The sequence below is a fragment of the Heterodontus francisci genome, chromosome 34, assembly GCF_036365525.1.
Source record: "Heterodontus francisci isolate sHetFra1 chromosome 34, sHetFra1.hap1, whole genome shotgun sequence".
NCBI lineage: Eukaryota > Metazoa > Chordata > Chondrichthyes > Heterodontiformes > Heterodontidae > Heterodontus > Heterodontus francisci.
In genome coordinates, this window is record NC_090404.1 from 33,702,624 (window position 1) to 33,725,330 (window position 22,707).

The 22,707-nt window shown below is 43.3% G+C and overlaps 1 protein-coding gene and 1 pseudogene across 1 annotated transcript; one reads left to right on the forward strand and one right to left on the reverse strand.

Annotated features, from left to right (window-relative positions):
• The window catches only part of LOC137349330 (zinc finger protein 585A-like), a 287,418-nt pseudogene that overhangs the window by 83,996 nt on the left and 180,715 nt on the right, over positions 1-22,707 (forward strand).
• Positions 4,509-7,395, reverse strand: LOC137349335 (probable G-protein coupled receptor 139). The gene is made up of 2 exons (XM_068014860.1): positions 7,326-7,395; positions 4,509-5,416 (listed from the first exon to the last, which is right to left on the reverse strand). The coding sequence occupies exons 1-2, from the start codon at positions 7,393-7,395 to the stop codon at positions 4,509-4,511; spliced, it is 978 nt and encodes a 325-aa protein (XP_067870961.1).

Here is a 22,707-nt window from a genome sequence, read left to right on the forward strand (position 1 = left end):
AGCAAATCTGAAAGCTCCCTTGATGTATATAAATAGTAAAAGCACCGGATTTTACAGTCTGGTTATGTTTTACAAACTATGATCTTTAATGCAGTGTAAAATGGACATTCGGCGAAAACATGTGACCTCACACAAAACCTGCTCAGAGACAAGTCAGAGGTCTTGATTAGCATGAGAACAAGGGATGCAGATCAAAGACCAGTTTGAAAGCAGGTTGTAAGGTTGTAACCCCCCAAATGACAGTGTGGTTTGATCTCCCAGACTCACATGTTGTAAGCAACGATCCAGAGGCTCTAAAATGCAGACCTGAATTGCAATTTTTAACACCTGGAAGCAAAGGACCAGGTGATTTTGCTATAGTCAGACTCATGGTCTATGAGAATTGTCAAAGGCAAATAGCTATTGAATTTTGATCTAAATAAATTCAACAGGGTTTCATGGGACTGGGGCTGATAGGAAGATCAACAGTCTGCTCTGTAGCCTGAAGAGAGAGAGAGAGAGAGAGCAGTGGGCTGTTTTCTGAGGAAACAGTTGCTCATGGATTACTGGTACAACAAATGGCTGTTAAAGTTTGAACCTTGTTTGTGGAGGAGAAAGGACCAATGGGTCACCAGAGCTTGCCTTATTAATGGAAGAACAGTCAAATGTGCTCAGAAGAAGTGAGTGAAGAGAACGTCGGTCTTGGGAAGGACTGGGAGATCGAACCTATTGAACCTATTGCAGCTGAGAGGAGTTTGGGACTTTTAACTACAAAGATACATTTTCTCTGAGAACACTGTGCACCATATAAATGTGATGAGGGGTGTTCGAGTGTGTTAATACGTTAATGGGAAATATATCTCTCTGTAGTTTAAGGCATTGGCTACCTACTAAGTACTGTTTAGTTGATGTTGATTTTTATGTTAGATGTTATAGTAAAAGTCATAAAAAGTTAAATCTTGTCGTGTAATTTTTCAATTGGTTAGAGATGTTCATATCTCTTGCTTTAAAATTAGCAATCTCCACTGAAGTTGTAACATTATGTACTCCAATAGGAAGTAAGTGACCAGTGTGGCCATAGGAATATGTGCATAGGCCTCAACTATTCACTATATTTATTAATAAATTTGATACCGCGATAGAAGAAAGATTGGTTCCACTAGGGTTGTTTTCCTTGGAACAGAGGAGGCTGAGGGGTGACTAAATTGAGGTGTACAAAATTATGAGGGGCCTAGATAGAGTAGATAGGAAGGACCCGTTTCCCTTGGCGCAGAGGTCAGTAAGTTGTTTGGCAGCAGGATTAGAGGAGACAGGAGGAAAAACTTTTTCACTCGGAGAGTGGTGGGTGTCTGGAATTCACTGTTAGGAACATTGGTGGAGAGAAGAAACCCTCAACTCATTTAAAATGTACCTGTACATGCACCTGAAATGTTGTAACCTGCAAGGCTGTGGACCAGGTGCTGGAAGGTGGGATTAGATTGGGCGGCTAGATTTTTTGGCTGGCGCAGACACAATGGGCTGAATGGCCTCCTTCTGTGCCGAAATTTTTCTATGGTTCTATGGTTCTAAGACATACATCCAAGTATGCTGATAATGCAAAGATTGGTGACATTGTAAGTCGTGTAGACAGGAGCAGACAATTATAAAGAGACGTTGATAGATTAAGTGAGTGGGCGAAACTGTGACAACTCGGGTAAGTGCGAGGTCATCCGTTTTGGACCACAAATGGATTGATCTGAATATTAGAGGTCTGTGTACACTGATCACTAAAAGGTAGCAGTCAGGTTCAAAACAATCAACAAGGTTAATGGTTCATAACCAGACAGCGAGAATATAAAGTGGAGGAAGTTTCACTACAGCTATACAAAGCCCTTGTTAGACCACATCTGGAGTATTGTGCACAGTTCTGGATACTACACCCTAAGGACAATATATTAGCTTTGGAAGGATTCTCCAGAGTGCTAACGGGGTTCCAAGGGTTTAAGTCGGGGAACAGATTACATAAATTGGCTGTTATTCAACGGAAAATGAAAATTGAAAGGGTGATTTGATTGTGGTTCAGAGGATTTTGAAAGGAATTGACAGGGTAGATGGTGGAAATATTTTCCGCTGATGTGAGTGTCTTGAAAAGACGACATAACCGTAAAGTTAGAGTCTGATCATACAAAAGAGAAGTTGGAAAACAGATTTCGTACAAAGGGTGGTATGATTGTGAAACGGACACGCACAGAAATCTGTAGATGTTAGCTCAATTAATCATTTTTAATCTGAGATCGATAGAGTTGTGCTAGACAAGGGTACACAAGGAAATGGAGTCAAGGCAGCTGTATAGAGTTAGGATATAGATCAGCCTTGATCATGTTGAATGCTGGAACAGAGTCGATGAACTGAATGGACTATTTGATTTTCCTCTGTCCCTATATTGCATTTATCCCACTATCTTCCATTTAATCTGCAGTCCCACAAGACTGACCCTTTAAACCATGAACTGACCTTACACCCGCTACACTGACCATATACCACATTTACTTATCTTATACCTACAATAATGACCCTACAATACATAAACTAACGTTGCATCCGAAATATGGACCCTAAAACACATATACTGGTCTTTTCCCACAATACTGGCCATATAACACATATCCGGACCTTATACCTATCATACTGAAACTATAATCCATAAAGTGACCTTATACAACTCAGACAATATTGACCCTATAACATATGTCCAGACCTTATACCCACAATACGGGCGGCACAGTGGCGCAGTGGTTAGCACCGCAGCCTCACAGCTCCAGCGACCCGGGTTCAATTCTGGGTACTGCCTATGTGGAGTTTGCAAGTTCTCCCTGTGTCTGCGTGGGTTTCCTCCGGGTGCTCCGGTTTCCTCCCACATGCCTAAGACTTGCAGGTTGATAGGTTAATTGGCCATTATAAATTGCCCCTAGTATAGGTAGGTGGTAGGGAAATATAGGGACAGGTGGGGATGTGGTAGGAATGTGGGATTAGTGTAGGATTAGTATAAATGGGTGGTTGATGGTCGGCACAGACTCGGTGGCCCGAAGGGCCTGTTTCAGTGCTGTATCTCTAAACTAAACTAAACTAATACCGATCCTGTAACAGATATACTACTGTATACCCACAATACTGACTATAACTCATATCCCGACCTTAAACTCACAATGCTTAACCTAGAATCCATAGAGTGACCTTATACAGAGAAGACTAACACTATACCACATAAATAGACATTACATCTGCAAATCCGACCTTAAACGACATATACTGAACTTTTCCTGCAATATTGTCCCTATAATATATATACTGTCCTTATACCCACAATACTGATCTCATAACAGAGATACTGCCCTGATACCCATAATGCTCCCCTATAATACATATACTCACAATCCGACACTATAACCCATATACAGAACTTATATACACACTATCGACCCCATAAACCTTAGGAAATCCCAATACTGATCGTACACCAATCATAGACTCAGTTTATAGCATTACAGAACTGGCTTATAATTGCCATTAACTGACTTCATTTCATACCGACACTGATCCTGTTGCCATCCAGAAGCTGACCTGGGAGTGGCGCTGCTTCACCTCGCAGGCTCTTGCGACAGTAATTGATGTTCTGGAAAAATAATCGACTTGCAGCCAATGGGCGACCTGTGATTCGTCTAAAAGATGAGAACTCACGGAAAGTTGTATTCAAGTAGAAATAAATGGAGGAGGAAAAGGCAGAGGAAGAAAAAAAAGCGAGTAAGAGAGAGAGTTAGAGTGTTCGAGGAACCCCGTTTGACGGGACTGGAGTCACATGTGGACCCGGGCCGGTTAGGGTGGAAAGTTCTTTGAGTAGGTTAGAGATACAGCACTAAAACAGGCCCTTCGGCCCACCGAGTCTGTGCCGAACATCAACCACCCATTTATACTAATCCTACACTAATCCCATATTCCTACCAAACATCCCCACCTGTTCCTATATTTCCCTACCACCTACCTATACTAGTGACAATTTATAATGGCCAATTTACCTATCAACCTGCAAGTCTTTTGGCTTGTGGGAGGAAACCGGAGCACCCGGAGAAAACCCACGCAGACACAGGGAGAACTTGCAAACTCCACACAGGCAGTATCGGAATCGAACCCGGGTCCCTGGAGCTGTGAGGCTGCAGTGCTAACCACTGCGCCACTGTGCCGCCCACTATTGACCGAATGACGTGACAGAAGCGGCTCTTCTGCTGCCAACTAATAAATAACCAGAATTCAATTCAATTCAATTTCACAACTCCTTTACCGTGGTTTATCTTGTTTTCCATCTCAGTACCATACCCACTGGGCAACTGTACCCGTCTTTCAAGGACATGTCACGTTATGTATATTGTAGCCGAGACTAGAATGTAAATGATCAGTTTAGACACGGTTCCAATATTGAGTAACCTTTCAGTTCCTCTTTATTGTAATTGAAAACTGAGACAGTATTACTGCAACAAATTATTCAGCCATTTTAACTATTTATGCCATTTAGTAATTAGATTGAAGGAGTATTTAATCGCATCCTTCAACTCCTCTCTGAATTTCGTCTGGGTCCCTGCGTAAATACACGTGTTGGTGCAGGAACTAAAGAGTTGAAGCATGTATCCGCTTTCCTGCAGAATAAACTTTGGGTCATTGGAATTGGAACCTATAGAATAGTTATTGCCTGTAATTTGTACAAATAGGAAATTTACAACATACGTCAACCACAACAGGAGGAAACTGCCCGAGATGGCGAAGAGTAAAACAATGGACTTTCTCCGACTCTCCATCTCTGGGTCACTCTGTTTCTCTCCATTGCTGTGGGCTCGGAGTCTCCTGCGAGCTCTACTGGCCGCTAGAATGTGTCTGACTGTCAGAACATTGAGCAGTAAAATCAGGATGAATGGGAGACATGGAGTTAGAATACGGTCCAGCCAGTCAAACACTCTCCATGGAACTGAAACATAAGTAATTTCTTTTATGCTGCAGTACCAGGGTACGTTATTAGTTATATACATAGGCTCAAATATGAAGTAGAAAGGGATGTTTTTTAAACAGCATAGCATGCAGACCATTCCTATAACCACAGTCGCTGTTTTCTCGATGCAGTATCGCATTTTCAGCTCCTGGCAACAAATGGCTATGAAGCGATCGAAGGTGAAAGCGACTGTTAACCAGACAGAACTGTCTCTGGAAGCGCAACTTAGGACAATAACGAGACTACAGCCCGGAGTAGTGGAAAGGAAACTAACTGGGAAATAAATTGCACGAAGCCGACTTAATATCACAGCGGTGATAATAACCAGGAGATCTGTCACTGCCATGGAGACCAGGTACAGAGTGATACATCCTGAGAGACCGCACCTTCCTCGGGACAGGATCACAATCGTCATCAAGTTAGCTGTAGTGGGTGAGGTGAAGAGACAGAGAAGGAGGGAATTAGTGATGAGACTCACAACTACAATATCAGTTTGGCAGGAGGCTGGTATAAAATTTATATCATTAATACTTGATTCACTGATTGAAACTGATCATTTTACCGACGGATAGCTGTTTGCATATTAGAAATGATTGTCCTGAATAAAACTGGGATCAGCATTGTAAAATAATATATAACATTTATTTTTAACTTTATGCAAAAAAATATATATTATAGAAGTAGAAAGAACGTGACTATATTTAAGTGTCAAATAGACAAAATTGCAATTGTTTTAGCTGCAGTTCCAAACGACTATAAGAAATTTTCATCATTAGAGAGAGACACTTCGTAATATATAACATGAGGACCACCTCTCTGCAAGAGTGGGGCAATTGTTCATGAATCAGCACAACCACTCAGTAAGCGTGGAGCAAGGCGAGGAGATAGGCCTCGATGAACTACCACAACCGGTACAGGGATAGAACCCATTCAGTTAGCATTTTCTCTGCATCATGCTTTAACCTTCTAACCAACTGAGCGAACCAACCCCAAAACAATGAAGCAATATGTCAAAATGGCTGCAGTAATTATTAACACAATTTGCTGAATTCATATTTAAACAGTAAATAATTGAAAAAGGCAATGAAAAAGAGGTATAATGACACTAGAATCAAGCGCTTGACAGGAAGTATGATTTGAGTAGTAACAACTTTAAAATAAATATCAAGATGCGAAAAAGTCTTGCATGAATGACATTTATACCATGCAGGTTCGACTCCTGTGGAAGCAGTTCAAGGAGCATCAGCAGTTGCTTTGTGATGCCCTTACTTCTGTAATTTGAGGAGAAATGTTGTTTATAGCGTCGCGAATGAGACCTGCACTTCCACCAATAATATCATGGGATCCTTTACATGAAGAAGCAGTTTACATCTCCTCAGAAGGACAACAGATCAGACAATGCTGCTCTTCCTCAGTACCGGGAGTGCACGGAGCTCGGTTATGGACTCTGGGTCTGGAGTATGTGTCGAATCCACGACCTTCTGAATAAATACTCTGATTGCACAATATAAAAGTGACTGAATATGGGTTTAATAACTTCTGCAGGATCTCACACGGCCTGGACAATGAAATGCATTTATTAGGAACATTGACTGCCGCAGTTAACGGTAATGGAGGACAGGAGATACTTCATAACCGTTCATAGCTGATAATGGTTCGATAAAATCACTCAAAGCACAACGAACAACAACAAATATATGTAATATAAACAAAAAATGTTGGAAATACTCAGCACCTCAATGGCAGCATCTGTGGAGCAAAACAGAAAATACTTATTGGCGCATTCAAGTCTTCGAATATAGTTTAACATCAAGTCACATTTTTCATTATAGTGTCCAAAATGTATCATTACATAATATTAAACATTTCATTTTGCAATGCTGTCATCCACAACCAGCTGAATCTTTTATATTGTTGGACAGCGGGTGCTGGGAGAAACTCAACCTGATCATCAAAGCAAGTGTGAGATCCATGCAACTGTAAGGGGTGAACAAGATATGAAAACTGATTCCAGAGCTGTGAGTAGACATAGGTCCATACTAATGTGATTTGAAAATTGAAGAACATGTTATAGAACAAACTGTCCTTACAATAATCCAGAAAGGAATCATATTGTAAAAGGCATCTCTGTGTTAGAGACACAATGAACTTCATATTTCAATAAGAGAACACAATGAACACTAATGGAGAGTTTCACTACTGCTCTGTTTCAACTGAAGATTCAGAAGGCGGCTGAGAGGGAAACATGGCCAATATAGCGATTAACAGCTCCTCAACGACGACACAGTTAAACATTGATTTGTCCAGTTATTCGTTTGCTGCATAACTGTACCTGGAACACCAAAAACTGCAAGAACAGAGTAATAAATGGCAAATACCGGTCCATTCCCTGGTGCATGCATTTTCTGTGAGAATAATGCACTGATGCACTCTGCCCTCTGAAATACGCACTATAACACATCCATTTATAGCTGATGTTCACCTCTAGAGAAGCAATTAGTTTGGATCATCATAGGTGTTAGTTACAGTCACCTGAACAAACACATTAAGGCAGTCGTTTTCAGGCTTATGTTGATGTAATAGAACGTAGTTGAACCGAAAACTCTCCGAAATAGAATACAATACAATCGATTTGAAGTGATAAAACATCAGCGGGTTTCAGAGACAATAAAATGTATTTACTTGATGAGAAATTGTTTTATGATACAAGCAGAGCGCTTGTGAGGGATGTGTGTTTGATGCTGTGTATATTGACTCTCAAAAGACATCTGATGAAGCATTGTAAAGTAGAGTTGTTACTTGGGATTAAAGGGACAGTAGAAGTATAGATACAAAATTGGTCAAGGGACAGATAGCATAAAGTGGATGTGCATGGTTGTTTTACAGACTAGAACAAAGTTCACAGTGGCCTTCTTTGTGTTTTGACATTCGGACCACTGCTCTCTTTGATGCATGCTAATGACATGAACAGGGCATAATTTGAAATTTTGATATGAAACTTGGAAATTTAATGATCATTGAGAAGTATCGTGCTATATCTCATGGGAACATAGACTGGTGACTGGTGAAACTGATCCAGGTAGAAACCCTTATTGTCTTTTTAAATACTTGGATATGCACTCGAAGTGCTGAACCTACAGGGCTACAGACCAAGAGCTGAAACGTGGGATAAGGCTGGATAGCTCTTTTTCGGCTGGCACAGCCAGAATGGGCAAAATGGCCTCCTTCTGTGCCATAAATTAACTATATTACTGTGCTTAAATTCCATGTATATCTTGGCAATTGTCCAATGTCCGGGTAGATTCCAGTGTTGGAGCAGCTTGGCTAGGGGCAGAGCAATTTCTGGAGCAAGGTCTTCAGCACTATTAGAACATAGATCGATACCACACTGAAACAAGTCCTTCGGCCCACCAAGTCTGCGCTGACCAACAACCACCCATTTATACTAATCAGACATTAATCCCACATTCCCACCATTCTCCTACCTATACTGGGAGCAATTTACAATGGCCAATTTACCTATCAGCCTATGTGGGAAGAAACTGGAAACTGGTGGAAACCCATACAGTCACAGGGAGAACTTGCAAACTCCACACAAGCAATACCCATAACAGAACCTGGGTCGCTGGAGCTATGAGGCTGCAGTACTAACCACTGCGCTACCCTATTGCCAGAATTTTTCAGGACCCACAGCCTTTGCAGTTTCCAGTGCTTTCACTCATTTCTTGATATCACGCTGAGTGAATCGAATTAGATGAAGATTGACATCTGTGATGCTGGGGACTTCAGGAGGAGGCTTAGATGCATCATCCACTGGGCACTTCTGACTGAAGTTGCAAATGCTTCAGCCTTATCTTTCACACTGATGTGCTCGGCTCCCCCATCATAGAGGGTGGGAATATTTGTGGAGCCACCTCCTCCAGTTAGTTGTTTAATTGCTGACCACCATTCACGACTGGATGTGGCTGAACTGCAGATCCTTGATCTGATCCTTTGGTTTTGGGATCGCTTAGCTCTGTCCATCGCAGGATGCTTGCACTGTTTGGCACGCAATTAGTCCTATATTGTAGCTTCACCAGTTGACACAACATTTTGAGATTTGCCTGGTGCTGCTCCTGGCATGCCCTCCTGCACTGTTCATTGAGCCAGGGTTGGTCCCCCCACGCTTGATGGTATTGGTGGATATGCCGGGCCATGTGGTTACAGATTGTGGTTGTGTACAATTTTGCTGCTGCTAATGGCCCACTGTGCCTCATAGAGCCCAGTTTTGCTGCTGCTAATGGGCCACTGCGCCTCGTAGATGCCCAGTTTTGCATTGTTATATCTGTTCGAAATCTATTCCAGTTAGCATGGTGGCAGTGCCAGACAACACGATTGTGCGTATCCTCAATGTGAAGATGGGACTTCATTGCCACAAGGACTGTGGTTGTCACTCCTACCAATACTGTCATGGATAGATGGATCTGTGGAAGGCAGATTCTCTCTTAGACTTGTACTCACTGTTCCTTCCTGTCAAACTTTTTATCTTTTCTCATATTAACACCTTTCTCTTTTGCCTTCTCTCTACTATTTTATTCCCCACGTCTTCCCAAAATTGATCCCTTGCCCCCACTATTTAATTTAAAATCGTCTCCACTTCCCTAGTTATGTGGCTCACTAGAACACTGGTTCCAGCATGATTTAGTTGAAGACTGTCCTGACGGTACAGCCCCCAATTTCCCCAGACTGCTGCCAGTCCCCCACGAACCTGAGCCCACTTCTACCACACTAGTCTTTCAGCCACGCAGTCATTTCTCTAATCTTATTTGCCCTACTTTAATTTGCACGTGGCCCAGGTAATAATCTTGAGATGATTAGCTTTGAGTTTCTGCTTCTTAGTTGGTGCCTAGCTCCTCATACTTCCTATGCAGAACCTCTTTCTTTGTCCTGCCTTTGTCGTTAGTACCTACATGGATCATGGCGATTGGATGCTCCTCCTACCACTGTTAAGTTCCTCTCCAGCCCTGAACAGATGTCCCAAATTCTGGAACCGGGCAGGCAACGCTGCCTTCTGGGCTTTCCCTCTTTGCTGCAAAGAACAGTGTCAATCCCCCTCAGTCTACTGTCCCCTACTACTATTACTTTGCTTTTTCTCCCTCCATTTGAACGACTTCCTGTACCATGGTGCCATGATCAGTCTGCTCATCCACATTACAGCTCTCGTTCTTGTCCATGCAAGCTGCAAGAACCTCGAACTTGTTACTCAATTGCAAGGGCTGAGGCTCTTCCACACCCACCTTCTCGATCCTCTTACCTGCCCGACTCACCGTCACACCGCATCCCCACCTCTCCATCCCCCCGCCCCCCACACCCGCCCCCGGTCACTGACCAATGACCAAAGCAGATGACCCTATTCTAAGGAGTCTGTCTGTCTTCTGTAACAATGTGTCCAGGTAACCTTCGCCCTCTCTGATGCATCACAGTGTCTGTAGTTCGGCCTCCAGCTCAATGATTCTGAGCGGAAGCTCCACAGGCCACAGACACTCACTACAGACGTGGTTGCCATGGATTGCCCTGGCATCCAGGAGCTCCCACACAATGCAGTCGTGACACATCATCTGTCCTGCCATCTGTATTGCGTTAATTTACTTGTATTTATTTTCTCTTAATTAATTTATAGTGCCCCTCCCACCGAACTCCCTCACTTACCAAACTCCCTTCTTCACACTCTGTGTCCTGCAGAATTTATACTCTCTGAAAACAATGATGTGTCAGCTTTGCTAGAGCTCTACTGGAGCTCAGAAACCAGTTTAAGTTCACTACGCTAATTAACTAACTACGGCTATTCTAAGAGAGCTTGTACACCCTGTCTAGAACGGTAAGAAAATGAACTTACCTCTTAACTTAAACAGCAATTTCAGTTAATTGTTAAATGTAAACAAAACACAAACTAGACTTAGAGAGATTAACCCTTAAAATTCACTCACTTACCAAACTCCCTCTTCACGTGCTGTGCCCTTCAGCAGCATCCAGAGCAGACAAGCATCACTGAGTGTCCCCTGAATTGTCTCCATGGCCTCACTGCATGGTGGAGCCAAGAGGCCCTATGGTCTACTCCTGCTCCTATTTGTCATGTTCGTATGTTCTATTCACATCTCTCCATGGCCTCGCTGCTCCCTATCTCTGCAATTTCCTCTAGACCAACAACCCTCCATGGTATCAGCACTCATCTAATTCTATCCTCTTAAGCGTCCCTGATTTCAATCTATCCACCACCACTGGCCTTGCCTTCAGTCCCTACGCTCTGGAACTCGCCTCTTAAACCTCATCGCCTCTCTACCACTTTAACACCTAACGCTTTGATCAAGATTAAGTTCATCTGCCATCATAGTTCTGCAAGTGTCAGCCGTGGATTAGCTGGTAGAGCTCTCACGACTGAGTTGGCAGTTTCTGAGTTCAATTCCCATTCTAGTTTTTGAGTTCAAAAATCAACGCTGACACTGTAGTGTATTACAGTTGGAGTGCTGCGTCGGCGGGGGTGCAGTCTTGTGTTTGAGACGTTAAACAGATGCCCTATCTACCCTCTCAGGGGGCAGTAAAAATCCTATGATGTTGTCTTGAAAAAGAGTAGGGAAGTTGTCCCCAGTGTCCTGGCCAATATCCATGCCTCAGTTGGAGATTAGAAGCTGGAACCGGAAGTGCACCTGTATCATACTGACATTCCTTGGACCACAGCTGTCACTCCCGGTTTACAGCAGCAGCAACAATCACGGCTCATCAGATGGCTTCAACATAACCTCAACGGCGAAAAAAAAATGTCAACAGTGTATATTTTCTTTCAAACATGATGTAAATTCTATCATATTATGGTCACTCATCCGTAAAGGTTCTTTTAAAACAAGATTATTAATTAGCCCTTTCTCATTACATAATATTAGATCTAAAATAAACTGCTCTCTAGTTGGTTCCTCAACATACTGCTCTAGAAAACCAACCCTAACACAGCCCAGAAACTCACCCTCCACAGCATTAATGCGTATTAGGTTTACCCAGTCTATATGCAGATTGAAGTCACCCATGATTACTGTCCTACCCATGCCACGTGCTTCTCTACTGTCCTGAGTTATACCATGCCCCACACTACCACCACTGTTTGGTGGCCTATAAACAACTCTTACCAATGTTTGCTACCCCTTTCTATTTCTTAGCTCCACCGAAACAGATTCCACATTCTGTTCTTCCGATTTGACATTCTCCATTACCAATGTACTGATACCATCCCTTATTATCAGTGCAATGCCACCTCCTTTTCCTTTTTCCTGCCCTTCCTAAATGTGGAATATCCTTGAATATTAAGTTCCCAGTCTTGGTCAGCTGTAGCCACGTTTCCATTATGGCAATTAGATCACACCCATTTACCTCTATTTGGGCCTTTCAATCATCTACCTTGTTGCGAATGTTGCGTGCATTCAGGTAGGGTGCCTTTAACCTTGCCTGCTTGACATTATTCTGCATTCTAAGCCTAGTTGATGCTCACCTTTATTTCGCCTGCCTTCTAATGTCACTTGCGACTTTTCTACCTCCTGTTACCAGCTTTACTTCCTACCAATTTGAGCTACGCCTCAGGTTCCCATTCCCCTGACAAGCTAGTTTAAATCCTCCCCAACAGCACAAGCAAATCTCTCTGCACAGGTATTAGTTCTAGTCCTGTTAAGGTGTAGCCCGTCCACCTTGTACAGATCCCACCTGCTCCAGAACCGGTCCCAATGCCTCAGAAATCTGATGCCCTTCCTCCTACACCAATTCTCCAGCCACGTGTTCAATCGATCAATCCTCCTATTCCTATGCTGTCCAGCACGTGGCACTGGGAGTTATCCTGAGATTATTGCTTTTGAGGTCCTGCTTTCTAATTTCCTTCCTAATTCCCCAGAATCTGCTTTCAGGACCTCATCCTTCTTCCTACCTATGTCATCGGTACCAATGTGCACCACGACCTCTGACTGTTCACCCTCCCCCAGAAAGATGTCCTTCAGCCACTCCGTGACATCCTTGACCCTGGCACCAGGGAGGCAACACACCATCCTGGCATCGGGTTTACTGCCGCAGAAATACCTGTCTGTTCCCCTGACTATTGAATCCCCTATCACAATTGCTTTTCCACTCTTCTTCCTTCCTTCGTGTGCAGCTGAGCCACCCGCGGTGCCACAGACTTTGCTCTGGTTGCACCTCCCCGAGGAACCATTGCTGTCACCAGTAACCAAATTGGAAAATCGATTAGCATCAAGATAGACCCAGGGGAATTCTGCATTGCCCGCCTGGTTCTCTTAGACTGCCTGGTGGTCACCCATTCTTTCGCTGTCTGCATGCTCCTAACCTGCGGTGTGACCACCTCCCTAAACCTGCTATCCACGTAGTCCTCTGCCTCGCGGATGCACAACAGTGACTTCAACCGCCGCTTGAGTTCTGAAACTCGGAGCTCAAACTTCTGCAACCAGTCACACCTCCTGCAGATGTGTTTGCCGAGGACACGTGGTGCATCCATGACTTCCCACATACTGCAGGACGTACTCGGCCAAGCTGACCTGTCATTACATAACTTTAAAAACGTTTTATTACAAATAAGAAGTAAATTAATTTACCATTTACTCACCACTCAACTTCCTCCCCTGAGGCAAGCTACTGGAGCCTGATAAAAAGGTCGAAGAAAGAAAGACATTTTTGGAGAAAGTTCCATGTTTCTAATACACTGCATGTGAAACAACAGCTTCTTGATTTCTTTCGAAAAAGTCCATTTTTAATTTTAAGATTATCCCCGTGCATTAATCAGTCTTGCAGCGGTGGAAATAAGGGTTTCTTGCGATGGAGATGCTTTGAATTTAGAATCTTAGATGGAGTATGAATAAGGCGTTGAGGTGCTTCTGGCTGATTCCATTCCTAAAGAGATGGATTGAGTCAGACACAACGGTGCATAGTTTGTGACTGGAACAGAACATGATGATGCAGCATTCACAATGCTCAGTGGGAGAGTCTGCTGGTTGATTCTGAACTAAATGTTTGACAGACGATCAGGCTTCAGACAAGCTGTGGAGCAGTCAACAAGGTCTAGTGAATTGATATAAATTAGCAGCATCATAATGCATGTAGAAGCCAAGCAATATACATGAAATATGTCACAGAAATGCAACAGGTAGACGATGAAAAGGAAGGGAACAAGGAGGGATAATTGTAGGACTTTGGAACTGTTGATACAGAACCGGAAAGACAAGCCACTCTTCCAATGGAGGGAGTGCAGCATTGTCTTTCAGATGAGACGTGAAACTGGGGCCTCGTCAGCCTTCTCAGGTGGACGTATAGAAGAAGAATCAGGCGAGTTATTCCCAGTATCCTGGTCAGTATTTACCCATCAATTAACGTCACTAAAACAGATTATCTAGTCTTTATCGTCTTTGTGTTTGTGGCAGTTTGCTGTGCACAAATTAGCTGTTGTGTTTACTGCGTTACAACAGTGACGATACTTCAAAATACTTCATTGGCTAGAAAGCGCTTTGGGACATCTGGTGGTCATGAAAGCCTCTATAGAAATGCAAATCTTTCTTGTTTGGGAAGTCAAACAGTGAGCCACTTGTCACAGCATTCGCAGCCTCTAATCTTCTGTAGGACCCAAGGCTGATCCAGTTGTGTTTCTGATTACTGATGACCGACAGGATGTTGATAGTGGGAGACTCTGATGGTAATGCTGCTGAGTGTCAAAGGGAGGTGGTTAAGTTCTGTCTTGTGGGAGATAGTCGTGCCATATGTCTTTCACGAGTGTTACATGAACCCAAGGCTGAATATCTCCCAGATCTTGTTACATGTAAGAATGGACTGTTTTATTATATCAAAAATTGCGAATGGAGCTGAACACTGCGTAAAGCGGATACAGTTCCAATTCTGATCTAATGGCGGACACGTGTGAAGATGGCTGAGCCGAGGACACTTCTTGTGTTCCGAAGAAGGGTCACTGACCCGAAACGTTAACTCTGCTTCTCTTTCCACAGATGCTGCCAGACCTGCTGAGTGAATCCAGCATTTCTTGTTTTTGTTTCAGATTTCCAGCATCCGCAGTATTTTGCTTTTATTTGAGCCTAGGACACTGTCTTGATGAACTGCAGCAGTGATGTACTTGGTCTGAGATAATTGGCCACCAATAACCAAAACTGTCTCCTACATTACAACAATTACTACTCTTCGAATGTACTTAATCGGCTCTAAAGTGCTTTGGGACGTTCTGAATTCGTGAATGGTGCCATATAAATGCAAACCATCTTTCTTTCTTTGGTGCCACATTCGAACTAATATTCCCTTGATGTGAAAAATAGTCTCTCACACTTCAGCTGGAGAATTAGCTCTTTTACTTGTCTGAACCAAGTCTGTAATGCTGTCCGGAGCCGAGAGGTTCTGGCTGAATGCACATTGGGTGTGGTTGAGCAGGTTGTTATTAATTACCTTCTGCCTGATGTCTTTGTTGACGGCACCTTCCACCACTTTTCTGATCACGGGCAGTAATCTTCCCAGATTGTAATTGGCAGAGATAGATTCGCCCTGTCTTTTTGGATAGTACATACCTGAGCAATTTGTCCACATTATCAGACACGTTTTAGTGTTGTTACTCAACTGGAAGAGCTTGGGGGTATTAATTGACAATGATTTGATATTGTGCACAGGATATAAGCAAGAACAGCAATGAGTTGCATTTATGAAGTGTCCTTAACGTAGCAAGATGTCTCAAAGCCCTTCCCAAGAGAGTTTTCAAACAAAATTCAACACCGAGTCACATAAGGCGATATCAACAACATAAGGGCATATGACTGAAGCTTGACAAAAGAGATTGGATTTTAAGGAGCAACTTAAACGCGAAGGGAGATGTCGAGAGGCACGGGGGTGGGGGTGGGGGTGGGGTGGGGGATTTCAGGAGTGAATCCAGAGCAAAGGGGCCAGGCAGCTGAAGGCACGGCCACCAAAGGTGGAATTATTAAAATTAGGATGAGCAACAACCCATAATTGGAGGAACAAAGAGGTCACAAATGTATGTCGGCTGGAGGAGGTTAAAGAGCCATGAGAGGCGAGGCCATAGAGGGATTTGAAACAAAGATGACATTTTTATTATGGAGTTGTTGCTTGACTGGGCGAAAACGTAGGTCAAGTGTGTTGTGTGAGCAAGACTTGGTGTGTTATAGGATACAGGCAGCAGAGTCTTCGATGTCCTCAAGTTTACAGAAAGTGTGACTTGGGAGGTGTGTGCTGGAATAGTCAAAGATGGAGGTAGGAAATTCATGAGCTGAGGCACAGGTGGAGATGGGCAATGTTAATGAGGTGGAAGTAGATAATGTTGTTGATGAAGTGATGATGTGACCGTGGCTCATGTTGATGTCAAATCCGACACATTACTTGGTACGTCTGTGCTTTGTCGGATAGGTGTGACTGGCAGAAATAAGCCATTCAGTCCCTAGAGCTGGTTCAGTTATAGGCATAGACCTCAGGAAGGATACATTGGCCTCGGGGAGGGTGCAGCACCGAATCACCAGAATAATACTGGGGCTAAAACGTTTGAGTTTAAGGACACTTTGCACCGACAAGGTTTATATTCCCTTTAGTATAGATGAAACATTTCAGTTGATTAAATGATTTGATAGACTAGATATAGATAAGAAATTTCCTGTGGAGAAGGAGTCCTTAACTAAGGTGCACAATCTCTGATCTAAAGCTCGGCCATTTAGGGGTGATGTCAGGAAACAGGTCTTCAAACGAATTGTAGTGGAAATCTTGAATTCTCTCCAACAAAAAGCTTTTAAGTCTAGGTAACTTGAAAATTTCTAAACTGAGATTGATAGTTATTTGTTAATTAAGGGTATTAAGTGGCATGTAACCAAAACAGTTAACAAAGAAATAAGCTACAATTTAATTGAATGGCTTTTTCCTGTTCTCAGGTTCATTTGCATTCGTCTCGTGTTGTAGTTTCAGCAGGTTGGCACATCATTTTCCTTTCTGCATGATGACACTGTCACAATGTTTTTCTATACACCTCATTGAACCAGTTTGGTTATCTGACTTGATGGTCATGGTAGACTGAGGGATATGCTGGGCCATGAGGTTGGAGATTGTGGTTGAAGCGCAGCATTGAGCTGGTAGACACAGACAAGAAATGCTGGAAATATTCAGCAGGTCCGGCAGCATCTGTGAAGAGAGAAGCAAAGTTAATGTTTCAGGTCAGTGACCCTTCATCGGAACTGTTCTGATGAAAGGTCACTCACCTGAAACGTTAACTCTGTTTGTCTCTCCACAGATGCTGCCAGACCTGCTGAGTGTTTCCAGCATTTCTTGTTTGTGTTTCAGATTTCCAGCATCTGCAGTATTTTGCTTTTACATTGAGCTGTCAGATCTTGTTTTAATTTATCCCGTACAATGCTAGTGTCACACAGCACAACGATGCATATCCTCAGTGTGAAGATGGAAATTGCTCTCCACAAGACCTGTGCAGTGGTCACTCATATCAATTCAGTCATACACAGTAGTCATAAAAGTAGAATATGCTCTTGTATTGGTTTTAACGCAATTGGCCACAGGCCCAGTCTGGAAGATACGCCCTTCAGAGCTCGGCTGGCTCGGCCAGTAGTGATACTACCGAGTCACGTTTGGTGATGGGCATTGAAATCCCCCACCCTGAATACATTCTACACCTTTCCCTCTCCTCATTGCTTCCTCCAAATGCTTTTCAACATGGAGGAGTATTGATTCGTCAGCTGAGGGTGGTAATCAACAGGAGGTTTCCTTTTCCATGTTTAACCTGATGGCATGTGACTTCCTGGGTTATGGAGTGAATGGTGAAGACTCCCAGGGCTACTTTCCAGTGTCTGCCAGCCAGCCGCCCACCAGCTCGCCCAACCACCCCGACTTTATACCACTTTATCTACACCTCTGGTCCCTCTGTCCCACCATTGGGACAGCAAAAACCTAGGAATTGTGACGAGAGAGTTAGAACCCTTGTCTGATGTTCATGATTCTGTGAACAAGACTCTGTCAGGCTGTTGTTTGGCGAGTCGTTGGGACTCACCTCCCAATTTTGACACCAGTTCAGATTAGATTAGAGATACAGCACTGAAACAGGCCCTTCGGCCCACCGAGTCTGTGCCGACCATCAACCACCCATTTATACTAATCCTACACTAATCCCATATTCCTACCAAACATCCCCACCTGTCCCTATATTCCCCTACCACCTACCTATACTAGTGACAATTTATAATGGCCAATTTACCTACCAACCTGCAAGTCTTTTGGCTTGTGAAACCGGAGCACCCGGAGAAAACCCACGCAGACACAGGGAGAACTTGCAAACTCCACACAGGCAGTACCCAGAATCGAGTCCCTGGAGCTGTGAGGCTGCAGTGCTAACCACTGCGCCACTGTGCCACCCTGTGTGGAGATAATAGTGAGAATAAAGACTTTTCAGTGTCGGCTGGTCTGGCTGAGCCTTTGTTGCATTGTGATTTGATACACTGATCACAGCTCAATGGATGATCCAGTTGTATTACTTTATTTTCTGATTGTTTGATACAACTGACTTGGCCACTGACTTGGTTGCGTGGACACTTAAGGGAGATTCAACCACGTTGGTGTGGGATTGGAGTCACATATAAACTAGAGCAGGTAAGGGCAGTCGATCTCCTTTGCTGAAGGACAAAAAGTTTATTTTAAAACACTGTAACATCCTCTTTTGTTCAATCTAGTATTTCAGGAATAAACATAAGATCGAATGCATTATCTTCTTTGGTCAATGACTGGTGATTAATGGTGATGCAACCTGAGCTGTTTGTTTAGTGACTGTAGCTAACATTATGAGTAATGCTATCTAATTAGGCCTCGGGGGGATAACATCAGGGATAATAGGGAATCCTTTGAAAATGTAACAGAGCGCATGTGGAATCTCGGATAGACATCACTTATTTTCACAGAAAGTGCACGCTCCGCCCACAGGAGTGGTATATGCCCTTTATTACATGACCCCTGCGCCTATCACTGTCGCAAGTGAAGTATCGAAACAAGGTATTCATTATCTAACAGAATTTATCTCAAAGGTGATGAAATCCGAAGGGGTGGAAGTTATACTATCGTTGTATAAAGCTCTGGATGGAGCCCATTAGAAACAGATCTTAGTGCTACACCTCAGGAAAGATGTAATTGGTCTCGGAGGGAATGCAGTGTAGATTCACCAGAATAATACTGAGGCTGAGATGGCCAAATTTTCAGGACAGATTGCATAATCTATCTATCGGTCTTTCTACCTATCTATATATCTATCTATCTACCTATCTAAAATAAAATCAAAATACTGCAGATGCTGGAAATCTGAAATAGAAACAAGAAACGCTGGAAATACTCAGCAGATCTGGCAGCATCTGTGGAAAGAGAAGCAGAGTTAACGTTTCAGGTCAGTGACCCTTCTTCAGAACTGGCAGATATAAGAAATGTAAAAGATTTTAAGCAAGTAAAGCGGGGGTGGGACAAGAGATAACAAAAGAGAAGGTGTTGATAGCTGGCTTAGTAACTAAGGTAAGAAAGGTCTTCAGTTTTTTTTCCATATGTAGTAAGTCGTGTTTTTTTAGGGAGCTCTGTATTAACAAGGACCAGGGAACAATGGCCCTAGAGTAATTGATATTATTTGATATTAAGCTCTTCCAAAAGGTTTAATTTAAAGGGTTAAGTCATGGCAGGAGAGCTCAAAGCCGTGCTGTGCTCCTCGTGCTCTAAATGGGAAGCTGGGAACATTTCCAGTGTCCAGAACCTGCATGTGTGCATGAAGTGTCTGCAGCTGCAGCTCCTGGAAGCCCGGGTTTCGGAGCTGGAGCGGCAGCTGGGACACTGGGGAGCATTCCACGAGGCAGAGAGTATCACGGATAGCACGTATAGAGAGGTGATCACACCACAGGCTCAGACTCCGCAGGCAGGAAGGGAATGGATGACCACCAAGCAGAGCAAGAGGACTAGGCAGGCAGTGCAGGAATGTCCTGTGGCTATTCCCCTGCAAAACAGATATACTACTTTGGATACAGTTAGGGGGAATGGCCTCTCAGAGGAAAGCAACAACAGCCCAATTTGTTGCACCACGGTTGGCTCTGCTGCACAGGGGAGGAGTAAGAAGTGTTGGGAATGCAATAGTTATAGGGAATTCAATCGTAAAGGGAATAGATAGGCTTTTCTGTGGCCGCAAACGAGACTCCAGAATGATATGCTGCCAGACCTGCTGAGTATTTCCAGCATTTCTTGTTTTTATTTCAGATTTCCAGCATCCACAGTATTTTGCTTTTACTCCAGAATGGTATGTTGCCTCCCTGGTGCTAGGGCAAGGATGTCTCAGAGCGGTTACAGGACATTCTGAAGGGGGAGGGTGAACAGCCAAAGGTCGTGGTACACATTTGTACAAGTGACGTAGGTTAAAAAAAAAAGGATGAGGTCCTAAAAGAAGAACATAGGGAGTTAGGAAGTAAGTTGAAAAGTAGGACCTCAAAAGTACTGATCTCAGGATTACTACCAGTGCCACGTGCTAGTCAGAGTAGAAATAGCAGGATATATAGGATGAATACGTGGCTGAAGAGATGGTGTGAGGGGGAGGGTTTTAGATTCCTGGGATATTGGGACCGGTTCTGGGGGAGGTGGGACCAGTACAAACTGGATGGGTTACACCTGGGGAGGACTGGGACTGATGTCCTAGGGGGAGTATTTGCGAGAGTGGTTGGGAGGGTTTAAACTAAAATGGCAGGAGGGTGGGAACCTTTGCAAGGAGTCAGAGGAGAGGGGATCAAAGACAAGAACAAAAGACAGTAAGGAGAATAAGAAAAGCAATAGGCAGAGAAATCAAGGGCCAGAATCAAACAGGGGCCACAGTGAAAAATAGTGGGAAGGGGCCACGTAATGTTAAAAAGACAAGCGTTAAAGTTTTGTGCCTTAATGCGTGGAGCATTCGCAACAAAGTGGATGAATTAATTGCAGAAATAGATGTAAATGGGTATGATATAGTCGGGATTACGGAGACATGGCTGCAAAATTGTCACTAGTATAGGTAGGTGGTAGGGAAATATAGGGACAGGTGGGGATGTTTGGTAGGAATATGGGATTAGTGTAGGATTAGTATAAATGGGTGGTTGATGTTCGGCACAGACTCGGTGGGCCGAAGGGCCTGTTTCAGTGCTGTATCTCTAATCTAAAAAAAAAATCTAAAGGTTACTAGGGATGGGAAATGAACATCCAGAAGTATTCAGTAATTAGGAAGGACAGAAAAAAAACAAAAGGCAGTGGAGCTGCATTGCTGGTTAAAGAGGAAATTAATGATATAGCGAGGAAAGCTATTAGCTCTAACGATGTGGAATATATATGGGTAGAGCCGAGAAACACTAAAGGGCAAAAAACGTTAGTGGGTGTTGTATATAGACACCCAAGATGTAGTGGTGATGTTGGGAATGGCATTAAACAGGAAATTAGAGACGCATGTGATAAAGGGACATCTGTAACTATGGGTGACTTAAATCTGCAGACAGATTGGGCAAATCAAATTAGTCACACTAGCATAGAGGAGGAACTCTTGGAGTGTATACAGGATGGTTTTCTGGACCAATACGTTGAGGAACCAACTAGAGAATAGGCCATCCTAGACTGGGTATTGTGTAATGAAAGAGGAATAATTGACAATCTAGTTGTACGAGACCCCTTGGGGATGAGCGACCATAATATGCTAGAATTCTTCATCAAGATGGCGAGTGACGTCGTTGATTCTGAGACTAGGGTCCTGAATCTTAGTAAAGGAAGCAACGAAGGTATGAGGTACAAGTTGGCTATGATGGATTGGGAAACGTTACGTAAAGGGATGACGGTGGAAAGGCAACAGCAAACATTCAAAGAGCACATGGATGAACTGCAACAATTGTTTATTCCTGTCTGGCGCAAAAGTAAAACGGGAAAGGTAGCCAAACCATGGCTTACAAGGGAAATTAAAAATAGCATTAGATCCAAGGAAGAGGCATATAAATTCTCCAGAAAAAACAACAGACATGAGGATTGGGAACAGTTTAGAATTCAGCAAAGGAGGACCAAGGGATTGATTAAGAAGGGGAAAATTGAGTACAAGAGCCAGCTTGCGGGGAACATAGAAACTGACTGTAAAAGTTTCAAAATTATGTGAAGAGAAAAAGATTAGTGAAGTCAAATGTAGGTCCCTTACAGTCAGAAACAGGGAAAATTATTATGGGGAATGAAGAAATGGCTGACCAACTAAATGCATACTTTTGTTCTGTCTTCACAGAGGAGGACACAAATATCATACCAGAAATGTTGGGGAACACAGGGCTTAGTGACAGAGAGGAACTGAAGGAAATCAGTATTAGTAGAGAAATGGTGTTGGGGAAATTGATGGGATTGAAGGCCGATAAATCCCCAGGGTCTGATGGTCTGCATCCCAGAGAACTTGAGGAAGTGGCCCTTGAAATAGTGGATGCATGGATGGTCATCTTACAAGATTCTATTGAGTCTGGAACGGTTCCTACAGATTGGAGGGTAGCTAATGTAACCCCACTATTTAAAAAGGGAGGTAGAGAGAAAGCAGGGAATTGTAGCCCAGTCAGCCTGACGTCAGTAGTGGGGAAAATTCTAGAGTCCATTATCAAAGATTTTATAGCAGAGCACTTAGAGAACAGTGGTAGAATTGG

Coding starts and splice junctions, on each gene's coding strand:
- LOC137349335 (XM_068014860.1), bottom strand. CDS start 7,395: ATGCATGCACCAGGGAATGGACCGGTATTTGCCATTTATTACTCTGTT. Junction 5,417..7,325: donor TGCAGTTTTTGGTGTTCCAG/GTACAGTTATGC, acceptor CACCCACTACAG/CTAACTTGATGACGATTGTG.